At 35.1% G+C, this 23,001-nt stretch overlaps 1 protein-coding gene across 1 annotated transcript in view; it reads left to right on the top strand.

Moving 5' to 3' along the window:
* LOC144959454 (uncharacterized) overlaps positions 1-23,001 on the top strand; it is a 93,554-nt gene that overhangs the window by 41,854 nt on the left and 28,699 nt on the right. The window contains exons 8-13 of the mRNA XM_078892048.1: positions 2,504-2,683; positions 4,227-4,316; positions 13,119-13,298; positions 14,763-14,852; positions 17,407-17,733; positions 22,044-22,220. Of these exons, the coding sequence (XP_078748174.1) occupies positions 2,504-2,683; positions 4,227-4,316; positions 13,119-13,298; positions 14,763-14,852; positions 17,407-17,733; positions 22,044-22,220 (1,044 nt within the window). The remainder of the gene's footprint in view (positions 1-2,503; positions 2,684-4,226; positions 4,317-13,118; positions 13,299-14,762; positions 14,853-17,406; positions 17,734-22,043; positions 22,221-23,001) is intronic.

Here is a 23,001-nt window from a genome sequence, read left to right as displayed (position 1 = left end):
TTAAAAGATTATTTGTTAACGTTTCAACTGACATTGGAAGAAATGCTGTCTTCAACGACAAAACTCATTCAAGCATAACGGCAATTAAAGAGAACTAGCCAAACTTAGCGTATGTTGAATTCAAAGAAATTTAACAAGAAACAATAATAATAAGTCAATGGTCTGGATGACAAAATAAAGCGACAAGTGGAGATAAAATTTCAGTAAAACTTCCAAGTGCCCCCGTAGTAACTAACTATTTATGTAATGTTATTAATGAATCAATCAGAACAAATGTTTTCCCAGACAAGCTAAAATTAGCACAAGTTACTCCTCTTTTTTAAAAAGCTGATCCCCTTGACATAATAATAATCGACTCGTTAATATTCTACCAATCATCTCCAAAAGTTTTGAAAAAATTATCTTTCAGCATTTATCGGATCATTTTGCAATAATATTTTACGAGTATTTGTGTGCATTTAGAAAAAAGCATGGGTGACAGTACTTTTGAAACTAATTGAGGACTGAAAAAAAGCGTTAGACAATAAACAATATGGATTTTTCTAAAGCATTTTATCGCTTGCCACATGACATATTAACTAGCAACCTTTCGGCATATGGGGTGGCAAAAGAATCTGCAATATCAATTAAATGTTATTTATCAAAAAGAAAACAGCAAGATAAAATTGGAGAAGTTCCCACTGGAAGACGTTACAAATGGGATGCCACAGGGATCAATTCTATGTCCATTGCTTTTTTAATATACTTATAAATGACATATCTTTATTTATAAAAAATTCATTACTGTATAATTATGCCTACAATAACACATTATCCTACTGCCATAAAGATTGTTAAAATCTAATTGATGTTCTTGAGCAGGAGAGCCAGATCCTTACTAATTGGTTCCATATAAATTACAGGAAGGCCAATCCTGACAAGTTCCAGGCTCAGGCTGTAGATTAACTGCCCAGTATTCAATATTGATTCACTAACAATACCACGTGAAGACACAGTAAAGTTACTGATATTGACTACCAACTAACATTTGAGAATCATATCAAGGAAATATGCAGGAAGGCCTCTCAACAACTAAACGTGTGAAAAATAATAGGAAGACACCTCTCCAATCGAAAAAACAAACAAACAATTTTTCATAACTTTATTTGATCAAATTTAATCTATGTTTAGCACTTCTCCTCAAAGCAGATACTAATAAAATGGTAAAGGCACAAGAACGTGCTCTCAGATTTAACTACAGTGACTATACCGGAACTTACGAAGAGTTATCAACAAAGACTAAAGTTAAACCCCTTGAAACCAAGCGAATGTAAATTATGGCAAAAGAAACATTCACAATTCATCGTAAATTATCACCAGAATGTCTAGAAAATGTATTAAATTTCTAAGAAAGAAAATATAATTTCAAGCATGCCAATACTGTTATGTCCCAACCATCAAGTCAACCCATTTCGTTAAACAGTCCTTTTGTTATGCCCCTCCAGTCTCGTGGAATAATCTGCCAGAGCACGTGCGCACGGAGACAGGTTTGAATAGGTTTGAGAGACTCTTATGACAAAAGAGACAGCTTCTCAAACTAGTTTAGATCTGCTTTCTGTTCCCGTTTATTTGATATACACATTCAATGAAATATTGAGACAAGGCAATTTTTATGTATAATAAAATATAGTATTTAATTTATATGCAAAGTATTTTTTAAAAATTCTTAGGTAGGTGAAAAGTTTTAAAGGGCTTTACTGATTTAAAATCAGAATTGATTTTTAAAATATACATCATATTTTTTCTATTTTTTACCTTTATATTTTGTTGTCATTGTTACCAGTTGTTGTTATGTATAAACGATAATATGTGTTTTTACCGACAATAAATAATTTATTCCATTCAATTCAATTCTATTCAAACTTTCTCCTACCAAGTAACATATTATGGTACATCATTGGTCGTAAGTTCAGGGAAAGAAAGATACACCCAGAACATTGCAATACTTACGTAGTCAGTATTAGAGGAGTGGAAGTTTATCACCGAAGAACAAATCTAAGTTACATTCAATCCATGAAGGAATGCTAGAGGTAGATACACTCTATTTCAAATATTGAAATAATCTTCTTCCTCTATGGAGCAGCCCCAGCTTATATGAATCACTCAATAGTTATAGAAATGGATTCGTTCAAGTCAGCTACTGATGAAGTGATTGCGTCGATCTTATAGAACTGTTCTGGAAATACGTGTACGTTGGACCACATCCCATCATGGCTTGTTTTTGCGAGTGCTTCTGAACTTGTGCCTATCATATATAACATTGTCATCACAAGTCTTCCGTCTTCGGAAGTATGTTGCTATGTTGGCAAAAAAAATCCCCTCAAACCCATGACCTCACTAGGGTCATAAAATCTATTCCATTTTTTAAGGACGACTTTGTGGATAATGTTTTGATACAACATTTCCAGAGTAAGTTATTTAACTGGTGAATTATTTACTTTTCATATTTTATTTTATATTCCAGTTACCCCGATACTTGAACTTGGCTCAGACTGTCCAGAGGGCTACATCACAGAACCAACGGCCAATTGTACTTGTTTTCAAAAGGTTGTCGGCTATCCCAGCACAGCAAGCGCTTGGTATTACAATGGCACAAAGATCATCAATGAAGGTTTAAGCACCACCTTGGTCATGACTAGAGAAAGTAAGTACACTGGGCGGAGTTGTTTGACCTCTACAGGTGGGCAGAGATGTCACCATTGCTATGCATATCCCTCTTTATCTGTTTTCCTGCTCCGCGTTGCTCTCGTCTTAGCTCTGGTTGGAATTGCTCGGTTATTTCTGGTCCTGGCAAGGATCTTTAGCAAAGAGGGAGGAAGTATAATCATTGGTTCCATTTATTAGAGGGAATGTAAAACAGGAATGCTTTTCTTGTTAGCCGGATCAAGACCGGATCATGAAATCCACCTCAAAAGCAAAAATATACAATGGAATCCAATGGAGTCTCTTGACGCAGCTAGGTGATCCTCACTTTAACGATGTCTCGCTCTTCTAACACAGAATTTCAAACAAATGCAAGAAAAAACGAATACACTACACGATTTCTCCCGCAGCACAGGTCTGAATATCAATATCAAGAACATAAAAAAATGAAAAATGAAAATAAATACTATTAATATTGAGAAACTAGTGATTGATGACAGTCCAATTGATGAAATCGAGGCCTTCACATTTCTTGGTAGCCTAGTACACAAGAAGGGAGAGAGAGAGAGAGAGAGAGAGAGAGAGAGAGTGTGTGTGTGTGTGTGTGTGTGAGAGAGAGAGTGTGTGTGTGTGAGAGAGAGATAGTGTGTGTGTGTGTGTGTGTGAGAGAGAGAGAGAGAGAGAGAGAGTGTGTGTGTGTGTGTGTGTGAGAGAGAGTGTGTGTGTGTGTGTGAGAGAGAGAGAGATAGTGTGTGTGTGTGTGAGAGAGAGAGAGAGAGAGAGAGAGAGAGAGAGAGAGAGAGAGAGAGAGATGTTACAGCTAGGACATGTAAAGCAAGAGCAGCCTTTATTTTTTTTTATCTCATGCAAAATACGCAGATAGTGTGCTCTTGGAATCTACATCTTATACCTTTATGAACCAATTCCTTTTGGCCTTACTCTTTTTCGTAAGCTGTCAATTCTAAATCTAAATCTTTGACCATACAATTTTCTTCCTTTTTACTGGCGTTGAAATGACTTTAATGTGTCGCAAGTGCAGTGAAACCCATACGTACCAAAACAAACAAAAGGGAAATATGGCCAAGTGGATTAAGCATAGCAATTCTCCCTGGAGAAGACATTGCTCGACCACTCATGTTGGTATCTCGTTTTAACCTTGAGCAAAAGTTAGCTCCGGTAACGCTTGGGTTGTCTTTTTCTTTTTTGTCTTTACCAAACTAGTTGGTCGCATGCTATTATCATCATAATTATAATAGTTCCACAACCACCACGACCACCACCACCACGACCACGACCACCACAACCACCACCACCACCATCACCACTACCACCACCACCACCACCACCACCACCACCACCACCACCACCACCACCACCACCACCACCATCATCATCATCATCATCATCATCATCATCATCATCATCATCATCATCATCACCATAATCATCATTAATGACCAACTTCTCTCCTCCTCCTCCTCCTTATAATCCTCTTCCTCTTCTTATCATCATTATCGTCATCTTTTCCTTACACTTTCTTTCAGATGCTTTACCAGGCTCTAACACATTTTCATGTGTGCCACTGCAAGCCAATGGCACTGGAGATACGATTCATTATACAGCAAACTTCACCTGTAAGTAAATGGCAATGTCGATTTATCACCCAAAAACCCCCTTGAGTTTGGCGTCATTCGAATATAAAGCAGAAGTCGTCATCTCACAGCTTCCACTCTTCAGGTTCTGATCTAATTGGAAGTGTATAACAAATGACCAGGAGGACTAACGATGAATAGGTTATTTATTAAATCACAAGAAAGGCATAACTATTTTATTAGCAAGATGTGTAGGCAGATACTTAAGGTTACGGGACGTAAAAGAGCGAGGATGGATGATCTTTATTCACGACAAGCATTTATTTAGGCTAGAAAATAAGATGCAATCAAAAAGATCTTTATACAAATTATATATCTAGTCCTCTGGAGCGATACTAAGCTGCTAGAGGGGGTGGACTGCACAAGTAATATAATATCTATAATATAATATAATATATATATATATATATATATATATATATATATATATATATATATATATATATAATATATATATAATATATATAATATATAAGTAATAACGGCTTTTTTCACCCATCTAAGAAGATGGAACGAATATTTGGCCATCGTGCTTTTTTCTAGTTTACTAATTTTAAAAAACACTTTATTTAGATTTTATATAGGGCAATATCCAATAAACGTGCTTAAAGCGCTTTGCAATAGGTATCTGACCAATAGCAACGTGTAACACTTAAAACAAAACATGACGCCTGTTTGGCGATATTACTTTTTTTTTCCCACACATGTAAGAGAGTTAGTTTACAGCAAGTGGGTTTAATGAGTTCATGATGTTTGTATATCTGGTCATTATATTGAATACTAGAAAATTACTTTCTTTGATCGGTGTTACTTGGTATTTGGGGATAAAAGCATTAAGTTATAGTTGGTATTTATCATTTAGCGTACGATATTATTTGGGTGTAGCGTATTTGTTATTTGGGCGTACGGATTATTTAGGCGTATGACCTTTGATTATTTAGGCGTAAAACTGACCTTTGGTGAAAGGAATTGTGGGACAGTTTACAATAGGAAATAAAACAGTGTTTCTGATCAAACGGGGATCATTCTACCTTTGGATTCTGCATTCAACTTGACCATGAGCTGCACACTTTAAACCTTTTGTGCTCACTATCATTTATTTGCTTTTACGGACTTAGAAATATTCCACGTATATTGAAAATGGTTACTTAGGCAAAATTGACTTTACATGTGGACTGATTTTACGGATTTGGAATTCATGAAACTGATTGAATTGTGACCATGCTATTTGATTTGGATTTTGAATTTATCACAAACAAATAAAACTAAGAAATGAAACTTGGAATCTGGACTTTTATTTGAATGTCTTGATGTTGTGCATTCAATTATCATCACCGGCCCCTGAACTCTTTCGTCATTATTAACATCTACAACACGACGCAAAGGATAATACTACCATCTATCAAAAACACCACTATACGATCACAAGCCATTACATATGTGTGCAACTACCCCACATTATGTATCTAATTTGGTGTCGTGACTCAGGATTCTTATATATCTTTATTTGGAGCCGTGATACCAGGTGAAAAGATGTTATCATTCCGCACCATGGATACACAAGAAATGTGTATTGTTGCGGTGTTAACATCTATTAAAGTTTTTGTGAGACTCGAATTTTGAAGTGAAAATTGTGAACAGATAGGAAAATAGTTTTATTTGGGAAAGAAAATGAATATCAATTTTGAAGGTGAAGTAGTGGAATTATTTTGTATTGAAATATGAAAAAAAATATTGAAATTATAGATGATTCCTAAAATTCTGACAAAAGACGATATTTAAAAAAATAAATAAATATACTAAATAATATTTAAATTAAGAGTCATAGATAGAAAAGGAAATTTAAAAAAATATAGATATATAGGGCAATATATTATATTCAAAAAGTGAAAACAATATATTATAGAACGGCAAAATAATAATAATAATAATAATAATAATAATAATAATAATAATAATAATAATAATAATAATAATAATAATAATAATAATAATAATGATAATAATAATAATAATAATAATAATAATAATAATAATAATAATAATAATAATAATAATAATAATAATAATAATAATAATAATAATAATAATAATAATGCATTGATGCTATACGTATTTTATTTAATTAAAAAGAAGAGAGGGAGAGATGAAAATAAAAATTGCAGAATTTAAATGAATATTTTAGTGCGTTTTATTTTTCAAAATAAATGAAAATGCGTCTACTTACAATCAAGCGTTTCGGAATAGATCTTCGAATATTAATTTGTACCGTTAATGGCAATGTTTTGTTAATATCAGTAACAAAGATGTGTCGACTTTTATTTCAATTTTTGTCTGTTACTGTTGGAATTACATAAACAGTTGGTCATTCTTTAATGTTGTTACGTTTTATTTTCTGTCAAAATGACTCAAGAAGACGATGGCAATAAAAACACGTAAATTATAAGTTTTGATAATTGAAAAATGTCTTATGGTATTTATTGTTATATTACAACATCATTGATTATATTTTTCTCCCGTCAATAGGGATGAATTGGTAGGTTGATATTGACTCTTTGAGATTCATGGGTTCATGACAAAGAGCAAAGTTTTATATCTGTTTGTTTTCTTGGTAATAAATGTGTGGTTAACGCAGCCAAGTAATCGAACATCAGAGCTTATTTAGTTGTGTAATGAGACATGGCGTTATAATAGATTACATAAGACATTTGGATTTTGTCACTGGAAATTAAGTTGAAATGATTTATGCGGAATATGAGTCAATCGTTTGTTGTTTTGTTTTGTTTTGTTTTGAAACGCGTTTCATCGTGATTTTTAAAAGGAGACATATTCTCATAATAACGGAATAACGGACTTTTGGTTTAAAGTCGGAGAACAAATAAAATGACGGAGTATTAATTATTATGAAAGACTGATGTCTTGTAATGGGAGTTAAAATGTTATTACGGAAGAATAACAAAATATTGAAAATGCATTATCATGTCATGTGAGCTGATAATATTTGTGACACAAGTGGTTAACTTGTTAAGAATCAGCGAATTATAAGTAACCCATATGGTAAAATGCTGTAAATGCATCGTGGGTAAATAAGCGCAGTGATGTAAGACGCGGTAATTAAAGTGCACACGATTTAAATTACGAGACGCAGGAATGAGGCGTTCGGGAATATTTTATTTTGCATTTGATTAAAGCGCATTGTTTAACATTATGAAATAATGCAGAAGGCGGAGAATTTTTATAAATACGATGCGCGTGGTTAAAGCGCAAACAATTATCAATGCTATATTAAGAGGCGCGAGATAACGTCGCAATGAGTTATATGAATATTTTTATAAGCTGAGGGCAAAGGCGCGAAACATTGAATTTTTATTGAGCAGGGTGTATATCGTTTCTGCGAATACTTTCATTTTCATATTTTTCTCCTATCGATTTGCTGTTGTAATTGTAATCAATATTTACTCCGTGGTTTGAATTTAACATTTATATCATAAAGTGTGTAACTGAGTTGAATAAGAAGTTATTTTCAATTGTCAAATCTTAAGTGTGTAATCATTCGGCAATCAGTTGAAATGGTAGGAAGTGCTACGATAACATAAACAAAATCATATTTCATTAAATTAGGGATTTTCTAAGGGGAATAATTCGAGTTAATCAAAGGCAGAGGTAGTGTTTGCACTAAAACATGATACAGTCATCACGAAAGAGGACACTTGCAACCATCAGTCATAACGGGAACGCTGATGACAACGACAGAGGCAACTCAAACACAACTACAACATAGGTCGGAAAATGTCCTAATCCCTTTGGTCTATCCACGAATACCTTGAAATGGAGTAAGCATCTCGACAAAACACTACGCCATTGATACGTCGAGAATCAACACAATCTACAGACTACAAACTACACAGCAACCTCAATTACATCGTACCTTTCAACTTATACAAACTTGACAGAATTCATAAAATAATATCTGTATCAACACAGATTTCTTCCATGAACCTTTTTATATTTACATTCTTTATTGAACAATTGGATTACTTATATTTACTTCTACAAAAACAATACCCAACGATGTACGACGTCAATAATTACATAAACGTTCAAGATACGATTGTTTTTACAAAAATGATGTCCAATTGTGAACAATACTGCTTCCTTCATATGCAGTGGTGAGCGTATTCAAATTTAAACTTATGTCAATATACAAGTGTGCAGCACCTATATCTACAACTTATAAACATTGAATATTATAATAACGCCTGTCTTAGTATCATTGTTAAAGATAAAGGCTATATATGTATATAAGACAATGCAGGAAAAAGTATCGCAAAACGCCACATGAGCGATTTCCTTGGATTAATTATCGTATGATATTCAACAACCTGCGTTCAAATAACGAAAATATTGTTGACCTTATTCGACCCTACTACATACACTACTAGACTACGTTATTATTACATCATCTACCTGGTGTGTGGACTCACATCACCCACCGGTACTCTGCAAGATTACATCATCTACCTGGTGTTTGGACTCACGTCACCCACCGGTACTCTACAGATTACATCATCTACCTGGTGTGTACTCACATCCCACCTCATCAGAACTCGATCAACAAACACAAACAATTACAACACACGACCTCTGTCGACTACTACACACGAACTCTTTGTCAACACATGGCTGAGTTCACAACTTTCTTTTGACTTGCTGGATAAGTCAAACTTCATTTAAATTCAAGATCTCGCACACAGTTAATCTTGAATTTTTTACAATTTCATCTACAATGATATTCAACGTATAGATAGAATGCGCTTGGCCAAGAAGTTCACAACATTGCCATCCGGAAGTATAACGAACCAACACACAAACTCTGTGTAACCATGAACTTTTATAGTCTGGTTAATACAGTTTAGTGAGAACAACTCACAAACGCGGATGGCAAAAACAATAACAAAGGCCTGAGTGACGTCATCTTCGAACTATCTATACACAAGACAACCACAAATATCAACGAGGAGAATCGACCCAGATGCCGGAGATGAATGGATTACAGCGACGTCACAAGACCAAGAAACAACCCAACAGGTTAAGCATACGTTTGCTACCTGTAGCGTCTTTTTTCGTCCCAATTCAAAAGACTCGAACAAATACAACACACTAAATTGAAAAAGTTGATCACTTTAGTAACAGCCCACAATCACATACTGTGTTAGATTTTACTTATTTAGTTATTTACACTGTACTAAATATGAATAAGTCGGACAGACAAATGACTGATTATTTACTAAACACTAAATATTTGAATGTAAAGACATTATGGTGATAATTCGAAGACATTTACAGAGGAAAAAGTTTTTAATTAATCAACAATAATTAAAGTGAATTTATGACACTGGGGCTATTCAGTGACCACAACACACATAACAATGCAACACGTAGACTAGATGCAAACACCTCAACTCTTATAGTTGATATTTTTCTCATTACATGAAAACTCATTCTAAATGGAGACAATGGCTAATTAACAATTACTGACAATTTTTACAGGATGACCATTCTCAACACTAACGGATTACCGAGAAATGTGACCACTGATAGATGATCACAAAGAACAATTTGACTTCATTGTAGTTGTAAACTACCCCCTGATGACTTAAAAAGTTTAAAAATTGAAAATTCAACAATGAACAATGAATGACAACAACTTCAACTTGAATTTTAAAATGATGATAATGCTATTATTATGATTTATTTTAAAATATTTTTATTACTAATTGAAATGTAATCCTTCGTATATGGATCTAGATGTCTATAATATATTATTTGTACCACATATTATAAGTTGGAATTAATGTAATAATGTTGCTTAAATGGAAACATACAATATAAGGGAATGTACAAGGTATTGGTTTTGAGATGACAGTAAATGAGTAAACATACATGGAAGCTGAGATTATCACCCATGTCGTATAGAGTTGAATTTGAGATTGAATAAGATGACGTGAGTATATCACAAATGGAATTTGAACCATCCTTTTTCACGCAATAATATTTATGTGTGATGGGAGATGACGAAAATTAAACACTTTTAAGGAATTTAAGGTGAAAAGATAACTTTTCTTTGAACTTTTAATTAATTGATATCTTACTGTCGATGTTGTAATACCTTAAAAGTATAATTGATAAATATATAAATGTTTTAATCAATTTTGGTGTTGGTAAATTAAAATTTTAATCACGTATAAATGATAGATACCTTACTGTTGATGTTGTAATTTGAGAGAAAAAAGAATCTATAATCGATATATATCTATTTAGATGTTGTAATCAAATTTGATGTTTGTGAATTTAATACTTTAAAACCTATAATCGATATATATGAATGTTGTAATCAACTTTGGTGTTTTAGAATTTAAAGTTTAAAGTTTTTAAATATTTAACTGGTATAAGTATTTATCTTTTTTTTTAATAGACTATTTCTTACATTTGTTTATTACATTTTAGTTCGACATTACATATATATTTAATCTCTTACTGTTTTTATTTTTATTGAAATTGTTTTAAGTCAATTTAAATTCTAAGAAAGGGGCGTATGTAAGAGAGTTAGTTTACAGCAAGTGGGTTTAATGAGTTCATGATGTTTGTATATCTGGTCATTATATTGAATACTAGAAAATTACTTTCTTTGATCGGTGTTACTTGGTATTTGGGGATAAAAGCATTAAGTTATAGTTGGTATTTATCATTTAGCGTACGATATTATTTGGGTGTAGCGTATTTGTTATTTGGGCGTACGGATTATTTAGGCGTACGACCTTTGATTATTTAGGCGTAAAACTGACCTTTGGTGAAAGGAATTGTGGGACAGTTTACAATAGGATATAAAACAGTGTTTCTGATCGAACGGGGATCATTCTACCTTTGGATTCTGAATTCAACTTGACCATGAGCTGCACACTTTAAACCTTTTGTGCTCACCATCATTTATTTGCTTTTACGGACTTAGAAATATTCCACATATATTGAAAATGGTTACTTAGGCAAAATTGACTTTACATGTGGACTGATTTTACGGATTTGGAATTCATGAAACTTATTGAATTATGACCATGCTATTTGATTTGGATTTGGAATTTATCATGAGTTGGATTTTGAATTTATCACAAACAAATAAAACTGTAAGAAATGAAACTTGGAATCTGGACATTTATTTGAATGTCTTGATGTTGTGCATTCAATTATCATCACCGGCCCCTGAACTCTTTCGTCATTATTAACATCTACAACACGACGCAAAGGATAATACTACCATCTATCAAAAACACCACTATACGATCACAAGCCATTACATATGTGTGCAACTACCCCACACACACACGAATCTGTTAACGGCCCGGTAATCAATTTAGATCTGAGTACAGTTAGAGAAAGTGAGTAAAGACCTTTTTCCAAGGACTATGCGAGGCTCGAACTCAGGGCCTTCCGATCCAAAAAGGGTGTATCATACCACAAGATTACATAGAAACACTTGATCACTCTGCAGTATTTATTTACTTAGGCCCTTCACTCCGGCTGAAGCATCATAATCATTGTGCGGCTTTGTGGTCTGTGGTATGACACTCGATTTCGGACTGGAAGGTCTTGGGTTCGAGCCTCGCTCGGCGCATAGTTGAGCCCTTGGAAAAGGCTCTTTACTCACTTTCTCTCACCGTACGCAGATGTGTAATATGAGGTGTACTTGGCCTTTAATAGCGTTGTCTCTGTCCGAAAGAGATCTGCCAGAGCACGTGCGCACGGAGACAGGTTTGAATAGGTTTGAGAGACTCTTATGACAAAAGTGACAGCTTCTCAAACTAGTTTAGATCTGCTTTCTGTTCCCATATATTTGATATACACATTCAATAAAACATTGAGACAAGGCAATTTTTATGTATAATATAATATAGTATTTAATTTATATGCAAAGTATTTTTTAAAAATTCTTAGGTAGGTGAAAAGTTTTAAAGGGCTTTACTGATTTAAAATCAGAATTGATTTTTAAAATATACATCATATTTTTTCTATTTTTTACCTTTATATTTTGTTGTCATTGTTACCAGTTGTTGTTATGTATAAACGATAATATGTGTTTTTACCGACAATAAATAATTTATTCCATTCAATTCAATTCTATTCAAACTTTCTCCTACCAAGTAACATATTATGGTACATCATTGGTCGTAAGTTCAGGGAAAGAAAGATACACCCAGAACATTGCAATACTTACGTAGTCAGTATTAGAGGAGTGGAAGTTTATCACCGAAGAACAAATCTAAGTTACATTCAATCCATGAAGGAATGCTAGAGGTAGATACACTCTATTTCAAATATTGAAATAATCTTCTTCCTCTATGGAGCAGCCCAGCTTATATGAATCACTCAATAGTTATAGAAATGGATTCGTTCAAGTCAGCTACTGATGAAGTGATTGCGTCGATCTTATAGAACTGTTCTGGAAATACGTGTACGTTGGACCACATCCCATCATGGCTTGTTTTTGCGAGTGCTTCTGAACTTGTGCCTATCATATATAACATTGTCATCACAAGTCTTCCGTCTTCGAAAGTATGTTGCTATGTTGGCAAAAAAAATCCCCTCAAACCCATGACCTCACAAGGGTCATAAAATCTATTCCATTTTTTAAGGACGACTTTTCTGGATAATGTTTTGATACAAACATTTCCAGAGTAAGTTATTTAACTGGTGAATTATTTACTTTTCATATTTTATTTCATATTCCAGCTACCCCGATACTTGAACTTGGCTCAGACTGTCCAGAGGGCTACATCACAGAACCAACCGCCAATTGTACTTGTTTTCAAAAGGTTGTCGGCTATCCCAGCACAGCAAGCGCTTGGTATTACAATGGCACAAAGATCATCAATGAAGGTTTAAGCACCACCTTGGTCATGACTAGAGAAAGTAAGTACACTGGGCGGAGTTGTTTGACCTCTACAGGTGGGCAGAGATGTCACCATTGCTATGCATATCCCTCTTTATCTGTTTTCCTGCTCCGCGTTGCTCTCGTCTTAGCTCTGAATTGGAATTGTTCGGTTATTTCTGGTCCTGGCAAGGATCTTTAGCAAAGAGGGAGGAAGTATAATCATTGGTTCCATTTATTAGAGCGAATGTAAAACAGGAATGCTTTTCTTGTTAGCCGGATCAAGACCGGATCATGAAATCCACCTCAAAAGCAAAAATATACAATGGAATCCAATGGAGTCTCTTGACGCAGCTAGGTGATCCTCACTTTAACGATGTCTCGCTCTTCTAACACAGAATTTCAAACAAATGCAAGAAAAAACGAATACACTACACGATTTCTCCCGCAGCACAGGTCTGAATATCAATATCAAGAAGATAAAAAAATGAAAATAAATACTATTAATATTGAGAAACTAGTGATTGATGACAGTCCAATTGATGAAATCGAGGCCTTCACTTTTCTTGGTAGCCTAGTACACAAGAAGGGAGAGAGAGAGAGAGAGAGAGAGAGAGAGAGAGAGAGAGAGTGTGTGTGTGTGTGAGAGAGAAAGTGTGTGTGTGTGAGAGAGAGATAGTGTGCGTGTGTGTGTGTGTGTGTGTGTGTGTGTGTGAGAGAGAGAGAGAGAGAGAGAGAGAGAGAGAGAGAGAGAGAGAGAGAGATGTTACAGCTAGGACATGTAAAGCAAGAGCAGCCTTTATTTTTTTTGATCTCATGCAAAATACGCAGATAGTGTGCTCTTGGAATCTACATCTTATACCTTTATGAACCAATTCCTTTTGGCCTTACTCTTTTTCGTAAGCTGTCAATTCTAAATCTAAATCTTTGACCATACAATTTTCTTCCTTTTTACTGGCGTTGAAATGACTTTAATGTGTCGCAAGTGCAGTGAAACCCATACGTACCAAAACAAACAAAAGGGAAATATGGCCAAGTGGATTAAGCATAGCATTTCTCCCTGGAGAAGACATTGCTCGACCACTCATGTTGGTATCTCGTTTTAACCTTGAGCAAAAGTTAGTTCCGGTAACGCTTGGGTTGTCTTTTTCTTTTTTGTCTTTGCCAAACTAGTTGGTCGCATGCTATTATCATCATAATTATAACAGTTCCACAACCACCACGACCACCACCACCACGACCACGACCACGACCACCACAACCACCACCACCACCATCACCACTACCACCACCACCACCACCACCACCACCACCACCACCACCACCACCATCATCATCATCATCATCATCATCATCATCATCATCATCATCATCATCATCATCATCATCATCATCATCACCATAATCATCAATCATGACCAACTTCTCTCCTCCTCCTCCTCCTTATAATCCTCTTCCTCTTCTTATCATCATTTTCGTCATCTTTTCCTTACACTCTCTTTCAGATGCTTTACCAGGCTCTAACACATTTTCATGTGTGCCACTGCAAGCCAATGGCACTGGAGATACGATTCATTATACAGCAAACTTCACCTGTAAGTAAATGGCAATGTCGATTTATCACCCAAAAACCCCCTTGAGTTTGGCGTCATTCAAATGGAAAGCAGAAGTCGTCATCTCACAGCTTCCACTCTTCAGGTTCTGATCTAATTGGAAGTGTATAACAAATGACCAGGAGGACTAACGATGAATAGGTTATTTATTAAATCACAAGAAAGGCATAACTATTTTATTAGCAAGATTTGTAGGCAGATACTTAAGGTTACGGGACGTCAAAGAGCGAGGATGGATGATCTTTATTCACGACAAGCATTTATTTAGGCTAGAAAATAAGATGCGATCAAAAAGATCTTTATACAAATTATATATCTAGTCCTCTGGAGCGATACTAAGCTGCTAGAGGGGGTGGACTGCACAAGTAATATAATATCTATAATATAATATATATATATATATATATATATATATATATATATATATATATATAATATATATAATATATATAATATATAAGTAATAACGGCTGTTTTCACCCATCTAAGAAGATGGAACGAATATTTGGCCATCGTGCTTTTTTCTAGTTTACTAATTTAAAAAAACACTTTATTTAGATTTTATATAGCGCAATATCCAATAAACGTGCTTAAAGCGCTTTGCAATAGGTATCTGACCAATAGCAACGTGTAACACTTAAAACAAGACATGACGCCTGTTTGGCGATATTACTTTTTTTTCCGACACAGACGAATCTGTTAACGGCCCGGTAATCAATTTAGATCTGAGTACAGTTAGAAAAAGTGAGTAAAGACCTTTTTCCAAGGACTATGCGAGGCTCGAACTCAGGGCCTTCCGATCCAAAAAGGGTGTATCATACCACAAGATTACATAGAAACACTTGATCACTCTGCAGTATTTATTTACTTAGGCCCTTCACTCCGGCTGAAGCATCATAATCATTGTGCGGCTTTGTGGTCTGGTGGTATGACACTCGATTTCGGACTGGAAGGTCTTGGGTTCGAGCCTTGCTCGGCGCATAGTTGAGCCCTTGGAAAAGGCTCTTTACTCACTTTCTCTCACCGTACGCAGATGTGTAATATGAGGTGTACTTGGCCTTTAATAGCGTTGTCTCTGTCCGAAAAAAATTGTAATATCGCCTAACAGGCCTCATGTTCTGTCCTACATGTTAAGCGTTGCTGTTGGCCAGGGGCCCCTTGTAAAGCGCTTTGAGCACGTTAAGTGGATGTTGGCCAATATAAATGCTCTAGTTTTTTATAGTCTAGCATAGGCCATCGACGAATCCCATCCACCTTGTCCGGCTCTGTCCCACCTTCTCAGCTTCTCTCCGTGTTTTAAGGCCCTCCATCAATGCTCTTCTCGGGTTATCTCTAGTCCGCCCCCTCTTCCTCGTTCCCTGCGGGTTCCATGTAAGATCCTGCCTGGTAATGTTATTTGCAGGCTTTCTCAGGGTGTGGCAAAGCCATTTAGATCTCCTCCTCTTAATTTCTACATCAATTACTTTCCTCTTGTCCTGTTATTTCAAATAGATCTGCATTTCTCTGAAATACTCTCAAAAATCAAATTCAATTCTTTAACCAGAAATCTCATCCTTCAAATATTAATCGATTGAAATGGATCAAACCTTGGACTTTCAGATTCAACAAAAATTCGCAGGTTTGTGAGTTTTTGCCAAAATGAGTGTCATACAAATCAATTAATACCAGAAGGACGAGTTTGTTTGTTTTTGGTAACGATTTTAAAAATTCGTTTATTTTGTTAGTTTAGTCCAGATCTGCTTACTATTAAGAACATTTAGTAGAATTACGAAATATCGGCTCCAATCTCCGGACGTTATGAGTGTCTCTGTCATTAAAACGTATAGAATATGACAATTGATGCATGCCAGATACATAACCTTAATTGTTTTGAAGTGTTATTTAATCCTTTTTAAAGTTAACTATAGCGACTATAATTATAATAGTGATGGTGATGACGATGATGATGGTGGTGGTGATGATGATGATGATGATGATGATGATGATGATGATAATGACGATGACGAAGACGACGATGATGATGATGATGATGACGATGCTGATGCTGATGCGATAATGATGATGACAAATGCATTATGCTCATAACTTTAAACAAATATTTAAAATGACATATTTGACATGTGAAGTTCAAAGGTGTTCTCTCTATCTTTCCCTCTCTATCCCTTCTCTCTCTCTTCGTCTCTCAATCTCTTTCCCTTTCTCTCTCTCATACACAAATTATCTTACTTCCCTGCCACACAAACAGAAATTCACAGACAGAAAGGACCCCCCCCCCCCCTCCACCCCTCCAAAAAAGAAAAATAACAACAACAAAAAACAAAGACAAAAAACAAAAAAAAAACAAAAAAGAAGAAAAAAACAACAAAAAAGATACAACCCCCCCCCCCCCCGGACCAAAAAAAAAAAAAACCCACCCGTACACCCTCATGTCCACTCACTCTTCCCCTTGCAAACACTCAACCTCACATTTTTGATAATAAATAAATTACTTTTCCTTTCCCACATCCGACCTCGACCAACTTTCTCCATTCCCAAGACGGGCCAAGTTCCATAAATGTCAGCATAGGCCAATCTCCACCATATATGATTTCAAAACCCACTTTCGATATTAACTGCACCCTACCTGACGGCGGGGATTCCCCACCAGAGAAAACAAGAGTCGAGCGTGTTATAATCTCCAATGCCACGGGACAGGTGCTGGACACCATGAACTGCTCCCAGGTTATTAGTACAGGCGTATACTATATGTGTCCGGCATGGACTGCGACAGCCGTCGGGGAGTATACGATTCGATGCAACGGTTATAACGGCATATTCCCCGAGCTGTTCAATGCAAGCAGTGAAATCACCTTAAATATAATGGGTAAGTTCCGAATTTATATATATACATATATATATATATATATATATATATATATATACATATATATACATTTATATATATATATATATATATATATCTATATATATATATATATATATATATATATATATATATATATATATATATATATATATATCAACTTCTACAATATTGTTTCGAGCATTAGCTCTCATCTGGAAGTGGAAGTGAAATTAGATTGTTGTGTTTTCATTACTTTTCTAGCTTTGCGTTTATGGTGGTTCGTAATTACATAAACTGTTTTTGTTTCAATGTCTGCATGAGGAACACTCAACAAAAGAAACGAACTAACATCCTCATGCTGACATAGAAACAAACACCTTTTATGTAATTACAAACCACCATAAACATGAAGTAAGGAAAGTACGAAAAACACAACAATCTAATTTCACTTCCACTTCCTGATGAGAGCTAATGCTCGAAACAATATTGTAGAAGTTGATCATAATTATACTTGAAATGTGTTATACATATCTCCTTTTAACTAAAAGTTGAGCTCTATTATTTCATGTTTATTGTTTTTATAATTTATATATATATATATATATATATATATATATATATATATATACATACATACATATATGTTATAATATTTACCACGCTAATGAAGCCTACATTGGAGTTGCATGACTTTTATGACCATCACCAACCTGTGTGTGACATGAGTCCAAGTTATTGTTGTTTACTGTTGAAGTGATTCCGGAGATTCGCAGTTGATTAATATGTGTTTTCGTCTATGCTGTTGTATATTTCTTTTTTAGGGTTGAGTGTAGCCTCAAGAGGGTGTTTCGTGATCGTGTATTTTTCTTCCAGGCATTAGCTACGTTATTTTGACGATGGTGTGCATCCTGTTGTTTAGATAAAATTTTTCATGAAATGCTGTGGTCTGTCTTGTTGTCTTTTAATCTCCAAATATGTTCGCTGAGTTGTGTAGATGTGTTTTGTAGGCATTTCTAAAGGTTGAGATATTGAGGTTGTATCTGGTTTTGAAATTATTTTCCGCTAGTCTTACATATTCTTCATGCTTGTTTGTTTTCGTTTCGGTGACTGTGATTTGGTATATTAGACTTGATTCGACACATTATTTACTCAATTGGCAATGTTCCTTCTTTCTGCAGTTGCATTTTATAGTGGGGCGGTTTTGTTCTTGTCGGTGGTTTTTCAATATTATTTAATTTTTGTTAGTGGCTTGGAATTATTTGTTCCATGTTGCGCACACAAGAATAGTTTATTTTTTTATCTTATTTCTGTTGATTATTTTATGTAGCTTGGGTTTTAGGAAGACCGTATCAATTAGATTTGGGAACTGTAGTCCAACGTTAGTGCTGACACTTTGTCGAAAGGTGGGTTGAACTAAGTAATTTGCCCTTTTCTTATTTTGAGTTCTTCACTTGTGTGTTGATGTTGATATGAGAAGGGAGCAGGAGAGTAATCTCATTCCCTATTCGAATGGTAAGTTGTATCCTATTTTTGTGAGTGTTTCCTTGTAAGGGGCGGCTGTAACGTTGAATATTTATCAATATTTCGAAAGTTGCTCGCACGCTGCGCTACGCATTTGGTATATTTTCAATGATTAAACCGTTTAGAAAACCAAATAATATCAATAGCTACATTATTAAACACAGCAACCACCCTCGTTCCGACAGCAACAACGTGTTGAAACGTGCATTTTTAAAATGAATAATGTCACAATGTAAAATTCTGCAGAGAGCTGTTTCAGGCCACCAACATGCTGCTGGGTAAGAATCATGTGAAAAAGCAAATCCCGGATAATGTTGAAACCGAACAGTTACACAGCATGCAGGTGACGGATATTAGACATAATCTCAATGAATGCGACTTCCATAAACAGTTTTTTTCCCATTTCTTAAACCAAACTAAATATTTTAATCTATTTAATGAAGTATCTGAAAGCGGCATCCGCAAAATTATATCCAAATCCCAAAATAATAGTTGGGAACTCGACGTCCTCCAAACACATATCACCAAGGCATGTCTTAACGAAGCACGACCTTTGTCAAAAAGATCCTAAAAACTACCACCATGTGTCTAACCTTCTCTTTTTATCAAAGGTACTTGAGAAACATTTCCTTGCTCATATTCAGTCGAATGGTCTATAAGAAGATTTTCAATCAGCTTATAGATCAAATAGTTCAACTGAAACTGCTCTGTTAAGAGTTTTTAATGACATTGTTTCAAGCATTGATAATGGAATAATTTGTATTGTTATTTGCCTCGTCTTTGATACGATTGACCATATTTTTCTTTTAGACCGCTTAAAATAATTTTGGAATTTCCGGCTTTCCTGTAATTGGTTCAAATATTACCTGGAAGACAGACGCGAATGTGTAAAAATTCAGAAATTTAAATCAAAAAGTATCACTCTCAAATTTGGAGTTCCCCAAGGCTCTGTCTTAGGTCCCATTTTATTTAGTATTTACACGGTACCCTAGCTAAACTCATAAAAAATCATTATTTTAGCTATCATTATTACGATGACGACTCACAAATTTCCAAGTCTCTTTTAAATCAAAATATACCCCGTCTTGTCTCTGACATTGAAAGCTGTATATTAGGCATAAAAGACTGGATGACACAGAACAAATTGGAACTCAATGATCAAGAACTAAACTCATTATGATAGGCAAACCAAACAGTCTCATAAATATATATATATATATATATATATATATATATATATATATATATATAAATATATATTCGTGTTCCAGACTTGACCTCATTTATAGGTCTGATAACCCTTGTTCTTATTTTGGTACATTGTTGCAATGGAGATACTCTCAAACCAATGCAATATATTGCCCGTTATAACAAAATTGAATCAAGCTCAAACTTGCCTTATGACCACGTCGGTATGGCCTCTTTTGTATTTTAATAAAAACATTTTAAAGATCCTGAAGTTTAACTAAACTTGCACCATACACATTGCATGCCGTGCTAAACTTGCACCATACACATTGTGTGTCGTGCTAAACTTGCACCATACACATTGTATGCCGTGCTAAACTTGCACCATACACATTACAGGCTGTGCTAAACTTGCACCATACACATTGTGTGCCGTGCTAAACTTGCACCATACACATTGTGTGCCGTGCGAAACTTGCACCATACACATTGTGTGCCGTGCTAAACTTGCACCATGCGCAGTGTGTGCCGTGCTAAACTTGCACCATGCGCAGTGTGTGCCGTGCTAAATTAGGACTGGACTTAGTTTTAAAAAACTGTTAAAAAACAACTTGTAAACGTTGATGAATTTGACATTGATTTAACATACTGTCGTCAGCGACATTTGATCACTTAAATGATATCTTTTCCATACCACACTTTCATTTGCGTCAACATTAATTTTTTTGCTCTTTCATCTTAATTGATGCTCCAAATTATTTAATCAATATAACTATTTTAAGGCTGAATAAACGTGAAGGTAAACTATCTGGTACTGCAACGTCGCTATGGGCCTCTATCTACGGGTTCTTATTTCCAGGTCAGACTACACAATTCTTTAAGGGTTCATTTTTGAAATGGACATCTTAAAAAATATGACGCAAAATATCATCTATTACAACAATGTTAAACTTTGCCCATAAGTGGATTTGGATGTCAGATCTGCATATATGTACATCATCATCATCATTCATCATTGCCTTTTTTCACCCTGGGTCAGGGTATGGGCCACAGACAAACAGTTTCCATCCTTCTCTATCCTGAGCCAACTTTTTTTCTCATTCCAGGTCTTACCACTTCTCTGTCCTTCATAAATTCTGTAATTCCAGAAACTCTTCGGTCGCACAAGCTAAAAAAAGGATTTGGTTTGTCTGTCTGCGTTTCTGTAACGGTTTGAGTTTAACGGAAAGGGGTGTTCACCCTTTGCCAACCCCCAACCTGGAGGACCAGGTGACTCAAAGATGGGGGAATCACACACCATTAGTCGCCTTTTACGACACGCTGGCTTGGCGTTGGGCTATTCTTGACCCTCTCAGTTGAGGGACCCCGGACACCGCACGGGGGTAAATATTGTACATATTGGTCACTAAACATTAGGAACGTTAATGAAAGCAGTGGTCAGAATAACACCAAGGAAAATAAAGCATTCGCCTAGAACAGCTGCAGTCTCTGAGCAGAGGCAGGAATACCTTATGAAAAAAAAAAGCGGTGCTATGCGTTTACTCCAGCAACTCATAACAATGCGTAAAATTCGTTCCTCCCCCCACCACCCCCCCCACCCCCCTCACCTTCTACCACAGCCCTCCCTCAAGTAAGTTTGAGTTCTGACTGCCCTACCCAACTTGATAGAACAAACGATACGATTACCTGTACGTGCAATTATACAATGAACAAAGATTACGAAACAAAGGCCGTGTGGTTCAACCAAACTGGACATGAAATCCACAGAAATGGCACATTAGTACTAAATAGAAAAGGTGAGTAGCTACTAATATTTACTATTATCTTATTATTATTATTATTATTATTATTATTATTATTATTATTATTATTATTATTATTATTATTATTATTATTATTATTATTATTATTATTGTTAATGTTAATGCTACTACTACAACTCCTGCTACAACTCCTACTACTACTACTACTACTACTACTACTACTACTACTACTACTACTACTACTACTACTTGTACTACTACTACTACTACTACTACTACTACTACTACTGCTACTACTACTAGTAGTATACTACTACTACTAACTACTACTACTACTACTAACTACTACTACTACTACTACTACTACTACTACTACTACTACTACTACTAGTACTACTACTACTACTATACTACTACTACTACTACTACTACTACTACTATACTACTACTACTACTACTACTACTACTACCTACTATACTACTACTACTACTACTACTACTACTACTACTACTACTACTACTACTACTACTACTACTACTACTACTATACTATCTACTACTACTACTATACTACTACTACTACATACTACTCATACTACTACTAACTACTACTAACTACTACTACTACTACTACTATACTACTACTACTACTACTACTACTACTACTACTACTACTACTACTACAACTACTACATATACTACTTTCTACTTACTAACTACTATCTACACTACTACTACTACTACTACTACTACTACTACTACTACTACTACTACTACTACTACTACTACTACTACTACTACTACTTCTACTATT

Source organism: Berghia stephanieae, chromosome 14 (genome assembly GCF_034508935.2).
Source record: "Berghia stephanieae isolate SIO BIC M18660-M18661 chromosome 14, UCSD_Bste_1.3, whole genome shotgun sequence".
Classification (NCBI taxonomy): domain Eukaryota; kingdom Metazoa; phylum Mollusca; class Gastropoda; order Nudibranchia; family Aeolidiidae; genus Berghia; species Berghia stephanieae.
Note: the sequence above shows the minus strand (reverse complement) of the source record. Positions and strands in the feature narration are given on the sequence as shown.